Here is a 14182-nt window from a genome sequence, read left to right on the forward strand (position 1 = left end):
TGAAAAGTTAATATCACCATCTTTTTTTAAGCTCTTGTTTTACAGAAGATGTATGCCATCTTACACCCACCTCCTCAAATCAGGAACATATTAAAAAATTCAATCCTTGAGCATAATTTAATGTCTGTGCACGTTAAACCCAATCTCTTGCAAATTCTGGGTTAGTGGTGATAACTGATTTTCATATTGACGTTAATAAAGGTGATTTTGATGTGCCGTAAGATCCTGAAATACCTTAAGGTCCTGAATTTCTGGTATAGTGGGAAGCAAATTCAGGAAAACGATGGCATCTTCTCTTATAGACTATCCAGTCAGCAAATCGCTATATAAAATGAGTACTTGTAAAACTTGAGTAAAGGATAATATGAAAATTGCTAAAATCTTATATACTACCTTAATATTTTAAATGTGAAAATAGTGCTTTTTAATATGTATAGAAAAAAGTATTTTTAGGAAAGTACTTAATAATTTCTTTTATTTATTTTAGATAAGATGGGAAAAAAACATCACATTGGGGGAACCACCAGGATTCTTACATTCTTGGTGGTGGTAAGTATCTTTTATTCCATTTTTATTAGATTGATGATATATTTCAGGAGGCCTGCGCTATACCTGTTTATGATTTCATGCTTCTCTTTTATTCTTTTTCACTTTCTACAATTATTTTCTGAAAGGTAGCACTTATAAAAAAAAAAAACCTAAACTCAAAACCAGCATTAGTGTTATTTAACTTAAAGAGACTACTATTGAATCCAGCTGGAATTAGGACCAGTATGTGGAATCTCCAACTGTAAGTAGGATTCTGTGTTAGTCAGCTTGAGCTGCCATAATAAAATACCTTAGACTGGATGCTTAAACAACAGCAGTTTATTTTCTCACAGTTTTGGAGGCTAGAAGTCCAAGATCAAGCTGCCAGCATGGTCTGATTCTGGTGAGAGCTCTCTTTCTGGCTTGTAGATGGCTGCCTTCTTACTGTGTCCTCACATGGCTGAGAGAGAGAGCACACGTGAGCGAGCTGGCTAGTTCTCTGATGTCTCTTTCTGTAAGGGCAGTAATTCCATCATGACGGCCTCACCCTCATGATCTCCTCTAAACCTGAGGATGCTGAAGGTGGTGGTGGTGAATATTTAAGAGAGTGAAGAACGGTCCAAAAAAGGTTTGAAATAATTCTGTATAGACTCAGAGATAGAGCTGACTGGGAACACACAAAAAGATTGTCAGGCTGTATTGACGGCCTAGCTGATATCAGAACTTGTAAACTTAAATATAAGTTTTGTTAAGGTTCATCAGAACTTATAAACTTCTCTGCAGCTGCAGTTGGTCCTCCAGGTATTTGCATGGACAAGCTGGGCTTTTTTTTTTTGCATTTCTTCAATTAGAAGCATTTCTTGTTCAGTGCCTTATACACTCATCTCTCAGCTTCTTGTTTAAAAGAAAAAAGAGAAGCTCTCTTCTCCTGCCTTGCACGTGGTTTCCTTGGTACGTTATTTAATGCCATCATCTTTTTAATCTCTCTCCTGGAAACATGCCTTCCTGGAAGTTCTGTGGTGACTGGAGCCGCACTCGGTCAGTTGTGGTTGTGGGTTTCCCTTGTTTATCTGGCATATGTATGGGGGGAGCAGGTGCGGTCCTTTGCTTCAGAGCTGTTCCTGTATTTGGAACAACGGCTCATTGCAGTTAAGCACTGTCATTGTGCTGTTTTCCTGAGGTTTAAGACTGATCTCTTGTAATGTGTAATATTACAGATGTCACTTTTTCATTTTACATAGTATGTATTTATGCTGTCTGGAAGAGTGTAAATACTTAACTGTTTACTGAATGTAATTGAGTCTCCTCACCCATTGACATCCTTGTATTTTGTATGCTTCCGATTATGTCTACAAAGGGGCATAAGACACCATTTTATTTTTTTTTTCTAAAGATTGGCACCTGAGCTAACATCCTTTTTTTTTTCTCTTGTTCTTCTCCTCCCAAAAGTCCCCCAGCACATAGTTGTATATTCTAGTTGTAGACCCTTCTGGCTCTGCTATGTGGGATGCCACCTCAGCATGGCTTGATGAACAGTGCTAGGTCCACGCCCAGGATCTGAACCAGGGAAACCCTGGGCCCCCGAAGCAGAGCGCAGGAACTTAACCACTTAGCCATGAGGCCGGCCCCAGAAACCATTTTAGAAGTCTGTCCCTGTTGGACTAGTGGGCTAACAAAGTGAGGATTTTTAGGAGTTTTCCATTACAAAATTAATTCTATTTCTTGTACCTATTTCGCTTTTGCTCCCTTTCTCGTGAGTTTAACCTATTCTCATATGGAGATGGTTGATGATAACTCACTCAATACTTGGCTTTTTGCTTCTGTCAGACTTTGGTGTTTTGATCTTAATTGTCAGAAGGTGCAGCTCTTCGATCTGCCATTGCTCTTCCTTTTTTCGTGACTCTTAGATTCAGGGGAGCTCTTCCTCTGTGGTTTTGGTATTTTAAGTAATTTAATTTGTACTTAGTTGGAGATGTCAAAGAAATTATAAATAATGGGCACATAAATATTTTTAGACTATGTTTTTTCAATTTAAATCTAGCACATCCAAAAGGCACAGTATTTTTAATTTTCTGCCCTAAAACTACTAACATACCCTTTGAGATGCCTACTTCATCTATATAAATCAGTGATTCTTAATGATTTTGAGGTCATGGGGTCCTCTAAGAACTAATGAAAGGGTATGGATCTCCTCTTCCAGAAAACTGCCCAGATCTCAAGCTTCCCTGGTCATGGTGTGTAGCCAGCCATTACTGTGGGCCTTAAATCTAGCAGAAGCCTGACCTTTCTTTTTTTTTTTTAAACTGTTTCAGAAGCCCTTTTAAGTCCCTTTGATTTTTTTTCTTAATTAAGACTTTATTTTTTTAGAGAAGTTTTTAGTAGGAACACAACAAAATTGAGGTTAAGGTAGAGATTTCCCTTATACATCATGCCCCACGTATGCATATCCTCCCCCATTATCAGCATCCTCCACCAGAGTGGTACATTTGGTAAAACTGATGAACTTTCATTGACACGTCATAATCATCAAGGTCCGTAACTTACATTACAGCTCACTCTTGGTGTTACACGTTCTGTGGGTTTGGACATATGTATAATGACTATTATAGTATTATACAGAGTATTTTCATTGCCCTGAAAATCTTCTATGCTTCACCTTTTCATCCCTTCTGACCCACCCCCCCCAACCCTGGCAACCACTGATCCTTTTATTCTCTCCATAGTTTTGCCTTTTCCAGAATGTCATTTAGTTGGAATTAGTATGTAGTCTTTTCAGATTGGCTTTGTTTACTAAGTTATATGCATTTAAAGTTCCTCTATGCCTTTTCATGTCTTGATAGCTCATTTCTTTTAGTGCTGAATAACATTCCATTGTCTGGATGTATCACACTTTTTTTATCCATTCGCCTATCAAAGGACATCTTGGTTGCCTCCAAATTTTCGCAATTATGAATAAAGTTGTTATAAATATCCATGTGTGGGTTTTTATGTGATGAGAAGTTTTTAGTTCCTTTGGGTAAATATCAAGGAGTACAATTGCTGGATCAAACAGTAAAAGTACGTTTAGTCTTATAAAAAACTGTCTAACTGTCTGCCAAAGTAGCTCTTCCATTTTGCATTCCCTCCAGCAATGAATGAGAATTTCTGTTGCTCGCCATCCTCACCAGCATTTGGTGTTGTCAGTGTTCCAGATTTTGGCCATTCTAATAGGTGTGTAGTGGTATCTCGTTTTTTATCCCTGATGACGTATGATGTGGAGCATCCTTTCATATGGTTATTTGTCATCTATATATCTTTTTTGGTGGGTTTCTGTTAAGCTCACCAAAAATGTTTGGCCCATCTTTTAATTGAGTTGTTCGTTTTCTTTTTTTCTTTTCTTTTCTTTTTTTTTGAGGAAGATTAGCCCTGAGCTAACTACTGCCAATCCTCCTCTTTTTGCTGAGGAAGACTGGCCCTGAGCTAACATTCATGCCCATCTTCCTCTACTTTATACGTGGGACGCCTACCACAGCATGGTGTGCCAAGCAGTGCCATGTCCACAGCTGGGATCCAAACCAGCAAACCCTGGGCCACTGAGAAGCAGAACGTGCACACTTAACTGCTGTGCCACTGGGCCAGCCCTCTGGGTTGTTCATTTTCTTATTGTTGAGTTTTAAGAGTTCTTTGTATATTCTGGATAACAGTTCTTTATCAGATGTGTCTTTTGCAAATATTTTCTCCTCGTCTGTGGCTTGTCTTCTCATTTTCTTGATATTGTCCTTCACAGAGCAGAAGTTTTTAATTTTAACGAAGTCCAGCTTGTCAATTGTTTCTTTCATGGATCATGCCTTTAATGTTGTATCTGGTCATTGCATACCCAAGGTCATCTAGGTTTTCTCATAAGTTATCTTCTAAGTATTTTATAGTTTTATGTTTTACATTTAGATCTGTGGTCCATGCTGAGATAATTTTTGTGAAGGATGTAAGGTTTGTGTCTAGATTCATTTTTTTTGCATATGGTTGTCCAGTTGTTCCACCACCATTTGTTGAACAGACTATCTTGGCTCGATTGTGTTACCTTTGTTCTTTTGTCAGAGATCAATTGACTATATTTATATGGATGTATTTCTGGGCTCTCTATTCTGTTACATTGATGTATTGTCTATTCTTTCACCAATACCACACTGTCTTTTTCTTTTTCTTTCTTTTTTTCATGAAGAAGATTGGCCCTGAGCTAACATCTGATGCGAATCTTCTTCTTTTTGCTTGAGGAAGATTCTTGCTAAGCTAACATCGGTGCCAGTCTTCCTCTATTTTGTATATGAGATGATTCCTCAGCATGGCTTGATGAGTGGTGTGTAGGTCTGCACCCAAGATCTGAACCTGGGAACTCTGGGCCACTGAAGAGGAGCACGCAAACTCAACCACTACACCACCAGTCTGGCCCCCAACACTGTCTCGTTTAATGTAGATTTATAAGTCATCTTAAAGTTGGGTAGTATCAGTTCTCCAACTTTGTTCTTCTCCTTTAGTATTGTATTGGCTATTCTGGGTCTTTTTCTCCCCTCTATATAAACTTTAGAATCAGTTTGCTGATAGCCACAAAATAACTTGCTAGGATTTTGATTGGGATTGCACTGAATCTATATAGATCAAGATGGGAAGAACTGACATCTTGACAATACTGACATGCCTGACCTTTTTATCCTTAACTCTTTAGAGCTTGGCTTCATAATCTCTGCTCTAGGTTAAGGATTCAGAACTGTGATAATGGGTGCCCTTTTCTTTGGACCAGAAAAGCTGTTGCTGTTGTTGAGGTCCAGATAATTAGAATTACGATTCTTCACGTGTATTCTTCAAGAACTTACTGCTTGCTCATTTGGTCAAACTAAAGGTCCCTGTTGGATAGACGAGTTGCAGTTTTGTGACTTCTTCTCACTTGTTTTTTATAGAATATTTGAAAATGGAGTTTTTCTGTTGTTTAAGCCTCTTTGCCAAATATTTACAAAGTGCAAAACTACTGCTGCCCTCAAGGAAATAAGTAGTAGGAGGGATACACAACTAAAGGTAATATAAGTACTGGTTATAATAGCAATATAGGAGGAATGCCTGCGTCAGCTTGGGAGAGTTAGGAAGGGCTGCAGAGAGAGTGAATCTGGGCTGAGCTGCAAGTTGAGAGAGAGAAGGGTATTGGGTGAGGAACAGGTAGTATGAAGTCTCAAAAGGGATGATCATGCATTCGAGGAATGACAGGTATCTTGGACCAGTTGAGTTGGAGATGCAGTACTATGAAGGAATCGAATACAATGCTAGAGACAAAGGCAGGGGCCAAGTTATGAAGTCCTAGAGTACATCAGGATTTTGGACTAAAGCTCAAAGATTTTAAACAAGGTACATGACATGATTAGATTTGTGCTTTTGGGCACTCACTTGGCATTAACATAGACATAGATTGAAGAGAGTTGAGAACAGAAATGAGTCTAGTTTACATGGCAATTGTAATTGTCCAGTCGAAAGGTGATTAGGCTATGAATCCCAGATAGTGAATGATGAGTGGAATAGTTTGGAGGTGAAGAAGGTGGTTCCCAGGTTTTAGATTGGGACAGTGGGATGAACAATGATGCCACTAACTGAGTGGGGAAGTATAGAGAGACAACAGGCTTTGGAGAAAAGACCATGATTTAGCTTGGATAGGTTAAATTTTGAGATGCTTGTGTGACATTCAGATAGAGATGCCCTATGAAAGTCAGAGATCTGGGTCTGTAGCTCTGAGACGGGTCTATAATTGTTTGGGAATTATCAGCATAGACCACACTGTAGGTGAAGAGTGCATATAGATGAAACTGCCCAGGGTAAGAGTGAGAGCAGGACCTGGGGAAAGTCAGCATTTAAGCAGGGGTGGATGCAGAGGAGCTTCAAAGGAAAATAACTGGAGAGGAAGGAGGTAATCAGGAATGAAGAATGTATGGGAACTCTTCAAAGGAGAGAGTAAATTCTGCAGCAAAGTGTCAGGAAGAAGACCCGCAGATTTTCCTGACTTGGGAAGTAATGTGAACTTTGCTGGTCTTGGGGAGAGCTGGAGCGGAGAAAGTGAAGTTCAGAGGGCTGCTGTGACTCACTTTTCCCGCTCAGGGGTTGCTGAGAATACTTGCAGTGTGTGGTGGCATGTTGTAGTAGTTTCAGGGTTCACAACAGAACAGAACCTAACATTTTTGTTTTTAAAGTAGAATAGATTTGAGCATGTATGTAGGTGGAGGTGAAAAGCGTGGGAGAAAGTGAAGATGTATGAAAGAGAGAGATGTGTGCACAAAAATACAGAATAAAACACAGGAGACATGGAGGCAAAGGCCTTGGAGAGGAGGGGGTAATTTCCGCCTTTAGTATGGGATAGATGAAAGTATGTGATTTTATTTTCTGGAACTGTTTTTTCTTGTTTCTGATAACGATTTTCCTTATCACTTCTTTTTTCCTCCCCCGTTTGCATCATGCCCAGTGCTGCCCTTTGCCTTGATCCAGTCCCCTTTGAAAATGTATTTCCTGCTTGTACGCTTTAATGAAAGCTCCCAACTCTTCCATGAATTTCCGAAGTAGAAATGCCGAGAAACTTCTTTCCTCTGAAATTAATGTCCTTTTCAGCTCGTGTAATTTAAAAATATGTGCTTTTAAAAACTTTCTATTTATAGTTTTAATGGCAGAAACTGTCTCACTTTTATTTAATTTTATATATGACACTTTTTGAAATAAGTTTGGGCCCATGTATTTTTATCCTGAAATTAAGTATATATAACATTGCAGAGATAAGCAACTAATGACTAAGATTATTGTGAAAATTCAGTTTCTTCCACCTGGCAACAGGAAGTCAAATCTTGCAGTACACTAGTACTCTATGATTTTAGAATCTAATGGATGGCATCAGGTATAGCTAAGAATAACCAGATACCCATGTGAAAATAGTGCATGGGAATTAGTCAACTGGCTCACCAGAATGGTATAATATTTATAATTGGCAGACTAGTTCTTACTCATCATATATGTCTTGTCTGTAATAGACATTACATAACTAATTACTTATTTGAATTAAATTAAACAACAATATAAGACAATGTAGGCAACAGCTAGGATAGAAGGAAGCGTGTAGTCATGGTGAGAAGGGAATAGAGTCTTGGCAAGAGAGAAGGTGAAGAACAGAGGTGGTCAGGCTATGGAGAAAAGGCAAAATGTGTCCAGGAGATCAGGAAAGAGATGTGGGGTGCAGAGGAACATTGGTGGGGGGAAGACATTGTTAAAAACTGATGGAATCTTCCGCTAAATGCAAAGGATTAGAAAGAAAATTGAGACAAATTTTACTCAGTTAATACGAAAACTTCTTTTTTTCTGGCCATGTTGGCTATATGAGATGTTTTTAGAATATTTTTTGGTGCCTTTATACTTCTTTTACAAGTACTTTTGCATGTATCATCTCTTTGTATCTGTGCAAAAGCCTGTAAAATACATAATATGTTCTCCTTTTACATGAAGAAACTAAGGAACAAAACCATTTGCTCAAGGTCAAATTTAGAATTAGAATTGAGATTTCTTGAAGTGTAACCAGTGCTCATCTCAGTAACATATTTTTTAAACACAGAGCAGAATTCAGTGGGCCACTATTAATAAGACATTAATTACAGATCCCTTTCGAGCATCGTGAGTGGCTAATTCCAGATAGTAGATATAAATGAGACTCAGATGAGTTGTCTCTTCTGAGTCCCGTCTGTATTGAGGCATCCATGGATCTCTGGCAGGTGCATGTAGGGTGACAGAGGTGGTTGCCATAGGATACACAAGAAATGAGCTGGAGTACAGGGTCAAAGGTAGGAGAACAAACTGCCTGCTGTCTTATGTAGGACGGGTATCTACTACACTCTTATAATAGCTGATGCTGTTCAGACTGCCAGAGCTGTATAAACCTGCCCATAATCAGCATAGTCTTGAGTTCTTGTAACTCTTAATACCATACTCACATCGAGGCAAAAATAACGTAAGAATTAAAAAGTTCAAACCCGGCTCTGCCACTAACTCTGTGACCCTTAGACAAATTATTTAACCTCTCTAAGCCTCAGTTCCCTCATCTGTAAAATGGAAATAATAATAGGAGGATTAAATGCTGAGGATATGAGGCTTAGTATGTGATGCTTGAATTTAGCACATGCTTATTAAATGTAAGCTATTTTGATAATACTTGAAAATATGAATTTATTACTAATCCCAGAGTTGTGAGAATTTTATGATAGTGGGACAAAATTTAATGCTTGCGTTTAAAAAAAGTTATTAAGTAATGCTAAGGAATAATGCAAGTACATGTGGAAGTTTAAGGGGATGAGCAGGTACATGTACATTTCATGTAAAACTCTCCTTAGTCTTTTGAATAGAGAGTTTTCTTCAATATGGATTATGAGTAACTAACCTTTGTTAATAATATATTTTTGGACCGAAGAGAAATAACTTCCTTAGTTATTAAGACTTGAACTTATAATAACATAGGTTGTTCCTCAAAAAACGTTTTCCCCAGATTCTTTTTTTCTTCTTCTTTTAGTTTTTATTTTCAGATGGTCCTAGATCTTGTTGGTGGCATAAAGGTTATATAATTATGTTAGCATCCGTCTTCTGGGACACATCTGGTATGTTCATTCACCCTTGTAGACTCTCTGACAACCATTTTGCCCTAGAGATACTGACAGTTAAGTCACTTTGACTCATGTCCTCAGGATAGAAGGAAAAACAGTGTTTGGATGAGAATCCTCAACTTGGGAATACTGTGTTTTCCTTTGATTTATGTGGGAAAATTTTTAATAATAGTAAATAATACAAGAACAAAGATTTTAATACTTTGCAAGTTTCGCTTCTCTGTGTTTTGGTCTCTATCTTCTTCATTTGTGAAATACAGATTTTCCACTTGTTTCTGCTTAGGAATAAAAAGACCACGTAAATCTAAAGCATTATTCATGATAATGAATCCACCACATTTCAAGGATAGTATTTTGGTTTCAAGCTGAATAGATGTAGGGATTAGAGGAATTGAAAAGCTCCTTAGCCGCCAGCATCTCAGGTTGTAGAAAGAAGAACTCTGTGTCTGTTGATTACTATAGCTTTGTAATATAGTTTGAAATCAGGAAATGGGATGCCTTCAGCTTTGTTCTTCTTTCTTAAGATTGCTTTGGCTATTTGGGGTCTTTTGTGATTCTATATGAATTTTAGGGTTGTTTTTCCTGTGAAAAATGCCACTAGAATTTTGATTTGAATTGCATTGAATCTGTAGATTGCTTTGGGTAGTATGGACATTTTAATGATATTCTTCTAATCCATGGCATGGAAAATCTTTCCATTTGGTTGTATCTTCTTCATTTTTTTTTTTTATCAATGTCTTATAGTTTTGAGTGTATAGATCTTTTACCTCCGTGGTTAAATTTATTCCTAGGTATTTTATTATTTTTGATGCAATTGGAAATGGGATTATTTCTTAATTTCTCTTTCTGATAGTTCATAGTGTATAGAAACACAGCAGATTTTTGTATATTGATTTTGTATCCTGAAACTTTACTGAATTTGTTTATTAGTTCTAACAGTTTTTTGGTGGAGTCTTTAGTAATTTGAGTCTTGTCTCTTTTTTCGTAGTCCGTTTAGCTAAAAAGTTTGTCAAATTTGTTGATCTTTTCAAAGAACCAACTTTTAGTTCCATTAGTTTTCTTTATTTTTCTATTCTCTATTTCATTTATCTCTGCTCTAATTTTTACTATTTCCTTCTGCTAGCTTTGGGTTTAATCTGTTCTTTTCTAGTTCCTTATGTTTTAAAGTTAGGCTTTAATTTAAGATCTTCTTTGTTTTTAAAACAGCATTAAGTGTTTATAGCTTTAAATTTCCCCCTTAGCACTGCTTTTGCTACATCCCGTAAGTCTTGGTATGTTGTGTTTTGTTTCATCTCTAAGTATTTTTTAATTTCCCTTATGATTTCTTCTTTGATTCATTGGGGGTATTTTGTTTAATTCCCACAAATTTTTGAATTTTCATTTTCCTTCTCTTACTGATTTCTAACTTCATCTCATTGTGGTTGGAGAAGACACTTTGTATGATATCTATTTTAAAATCTCTTGAGACTAATTTGTGCCCTAACATATAGTCTATCCTGGAAAATAACTTGAGAAGAATGTTTATGCTCCTTGTTGGGTAGAGTGTTCTGTATATGTCTGTTAGATCTGGTTAGTTTATTGTGCTGTTCAAGCCCTCTAATTCCTTGCTTATCTTCTGTCTGGTTGTTTTATCCATTATTGAGAGTGGAGTATTGATGTCTCTAACTATTACTGTAGAACTATGTATTTCTCCCTTGGGTAAATGTCTTTAAGAGGACATATGTCTTTACCTTTATTCAAGGAGATCATGTATAGGTAATGTAGAATTGTTAGAAATACCATATATAAAGTTATTCTACTTTAGTAACTTGCTTTATTATCCCTAAACTTGCTCTTGTAAACTTTTGACCTCCCATTAAATCCATAAAGGGAAACTTAGAACAATGTTACTATTCTAAGATAAATATTTAATTTTATATATATGTAAATAATCATTTATAATATTTATTTAATAATTTTTAGGGCATATTCCAATAATAAATTATTATTTTCCTCCCAGTCAATTTTGTAAGACAGCCTTTTAAAAGTAATGTTGGAATAATTTTCGGGGCCTGGCCCGGTGGCACAGCAGTTAAGTTCACACATTCCACTTCTCAGTGGCCCAGGGTTTGCTGGTTTGGATCCCAGCTGTGGACATGGCACCACTTAGCAAAAGCCATGCTGTGGTAGGTGTCCCACATATAAAATAGAGGAAGATGGGCACGGATGTTAGCTCAGGGCCAGTCTTCCTCAGCAAAAAGAGGAAGATTGGCAGTAGTTAGCTCAGGGCTAATCTTCCTCAAAAAAAAGAAGTAATATTGGAATAGTTTTCAACAGAGATTGTATGGTATTTGCTGGAAATTATGGAACAGGAAGAGATACTAAGGTGTTTGTCATAATATTGCATATAATGTTCTATGATTAAACTAAATACAATTTAGAGAATACCATTATAAAATTTTAGTTTTAAGAGCTTTGACATTCCTTAAGAACATGAAAATAAGAATGATTGCAATATACTGTAATTCATTACACACTTGATCAGGGTGGAAAACTTTTAGCTGGATCCTTGAATGTCTGTAATTCTTATACTTTTTATCCCAAAAGGGACATAGGGAGGCGAAGTACAACTTTAGCTACTTTCACTCTCCTAAAAAAATTGAAATTTCTTAAATTATTTTGGTCTGTATTGTTTTCTTTGTGTATCTTTCTTATTGTAGAAATTTAAAAGGAAATAAATGCCAAGACTCAGTCTTTCACATTTTTCATCTTTGAAGGTAATCCTATTTTACTGAATTAATTGTGTTATAAGGCCTACAGAATGTTTTCTGCTAGCTGAAGAGAGAGGGATCTAGACTAAATGAGACTTCAGGGCAAAATGAAGAGACCATGTTCAATTTACCAAGTTTTATTTTATCATTGTAAACTGTGCTCTCAGCACAATGACCTGCTTTAACTATATGTATGCAATTTAAACTTTAATGCAACCTAATTATAGTGTTAATTTTATATATATATGTATATATATATATATTTTTTGCTGAGGAAGATTTGGCCTGAGCTAACATCTGTGCCAATCTTCCTCTATTTTTGTTGTTGTTGCAGTAACATTGGGTTATAACATTATATAGCTTTCAGATCTACATCATAATATATTTTGAATTCTGTATAGATTGCATCAAGTTCACTACCCAAAAACTAATTATAGTCCATCACCACACATGTGAGCCTAATCACCCTTTGGCCCTCCCTCCTCCCCCCTTCCCCTATGGTAACCACCAATCCAATCTCTTGTTATGTGTTTATTTGTCATTGTTTTTACCTTCTACTTATGAGTGAGATCATACAGGATTTGACTTTCTCCCTCTAACTTATTTAACTTAACATAATACCCTCAAGGTCCATCCATGTTGTCACAAATGGCTGGATTTCATCATTTCTTATGGCTGAGTAGTATTCCATTATGTATGTATACCATATCTTCTTTATCCATTCCTTGCTTGATGGGCACCTAGGTTGCTTCCAAGTCTTGGCTATTGTGAATAATGCTGCAGTGAACATAGGGGTGCATGTATCTTGATGCATTTATGTTTTCAAGTTCCTTGGATAAATACCCAGCAGTGGAATAGCTGGATCATGTGGTAGATCTATTCTTAACTTTTCGAGGAATCTCCATACTGCTTTCCATAGTGGCTGCACCAGTTTGCACTCCCACTAGCAGTGTACAAGGGTTCCCTTCTCTCCACATCCTCTCCAACACTTGTTTCCTGTCTTGTTAATAATAGCCATTCTGACCGGAGTTAGGTGATATCTCGTAGTTTTGTTTTGCATTTCCCTGATAGCTAATGATGCTGAGCATCTTTTCGTATGCCTGTTTGCCATCCGTATATCTTCTTTGGAGAAATCTCTGTTCAGATCTTTTGACCATTTTTTAATTGGCTTGTTGGTTTTTTTGTTGTTGAGTTGTATGAGTTCTTTGTATATTTTGGATATTAACCCCTTATCAGATACATGGTTTGCAAATATTTTCTCCCAATTGTTAGGTTGTCTTTTCATTTTGTTGATGGTTTCCTTTGCTGTGCAGAAGCTTTTTAGTTTGATGTAGTCCTCCTCTATTCTGTATGTGGGTCACTGCTACAATGTGGCCACCGACGAGTGGTTTAGGTCCACACCTGGAAACCAAACCCAGGCCGCCAAAGTGGAGTGCGCTGAACTTAACCACTAGGCCACAGAGCTGGCCCCTACTGTTGATGATATGATTAATAATATGCTTAGTAAATGTCAAACACTGTGTTTACATAATTTAATTTTTTCAACAACTCCATTTTATAGAGAAGGAAATTGTGTTTCTCATCTGTTTAAGCAACTTGAGCTACTAATTAGCAGGGCTGCCTTCTGTCTCAGCTGTGTCCCATTCTGAAACCTGTGCTCTTAACCATTTGGCTTAGCCTCCTGCCCACTTCTATAGAGTGGGAAATGTGTGATGAAAAATATTCCTGTTGGTCAGTATAATTGCCTTCGTTTATCACCAATATTTTGTGCATTTGCTTTCCTGATTTTGAATCCCCTGCTCGTGCTCATTGTCAAATTTTATAAATGGAAGGGTGACCAGAGCCGTATGTTTTGTAAGCAGTATAATTATTTTTTCCCAACTGGTTCTTTCTTTTTCCATTGTTCTTGAGTAGGAGGAAAAAATAGAGAATTAGCATGGATTTTTTTAATTTTGAAAATTACTAACCTATTTTGGTAATTGCAAGGGAAATTGCAAGAGGATACTTTAAGAAAATATATTTGTTTGAGACCAACGTGATTTAATGGTCAGAGTGTTGACCTGGGAATTGGACAACAAAATTATCTTGAAAAAATTAATGAACCATTTAATGATTAAATTAGAATTCCTTTTTTTACTGTTTTTATTTTTCATATGAAAGTTGTGAAAACTATAATTATTTCAATGATGTGTGTTTAAGTCATGTAAACAGACAATTAAGAATTAGAGCTTAAATTTTTTTAAATTATTTTATCCTTTAAAA

General features: G+C 36.7%; 1 protein-coding gene across 13 annotated transcripts in view; it reads left to right on the forward strand.

Annotated features, from left to right (window-relative positions):
- SSBP2 (single stranded DNA binding protein 2) overlaps nucleotides 1-14182 on the forward strand; it is a 290537-nt gene that overhangs the window by 88960 nt on the left and 187395 nt on the right. For all 13 annotated transcript variants that reach the window (XM_014857023.3, XM_014857025.3, XM_044777908.2 and 10 more), the window contains exon 3: nucleotides 488-549. In XM_014857023.3, the coding sequence (XP_014712509.1) occupies nucleotides 488-549 (62 nt within the window). The remainder of the gene's footprint in view (nucleotides 1-487; nucleotides 550-14182) is intronic.

Source organism: Equus asinus, chromosome 9, assembly GCF_041296235.1.
Source record: "Equus asinus isolate D_3611 breed Donkey chromosome 9, EquAss-T2T_v2, whole genome shotgun sequence".
In the NCBI taxonomy this organism is placed as follows: domain Eukaryota; kingdom Metazoa; phylum Chordata; class Mammalia; order Perissodactyla; family Equidae; genus Equus; species Equus asinus.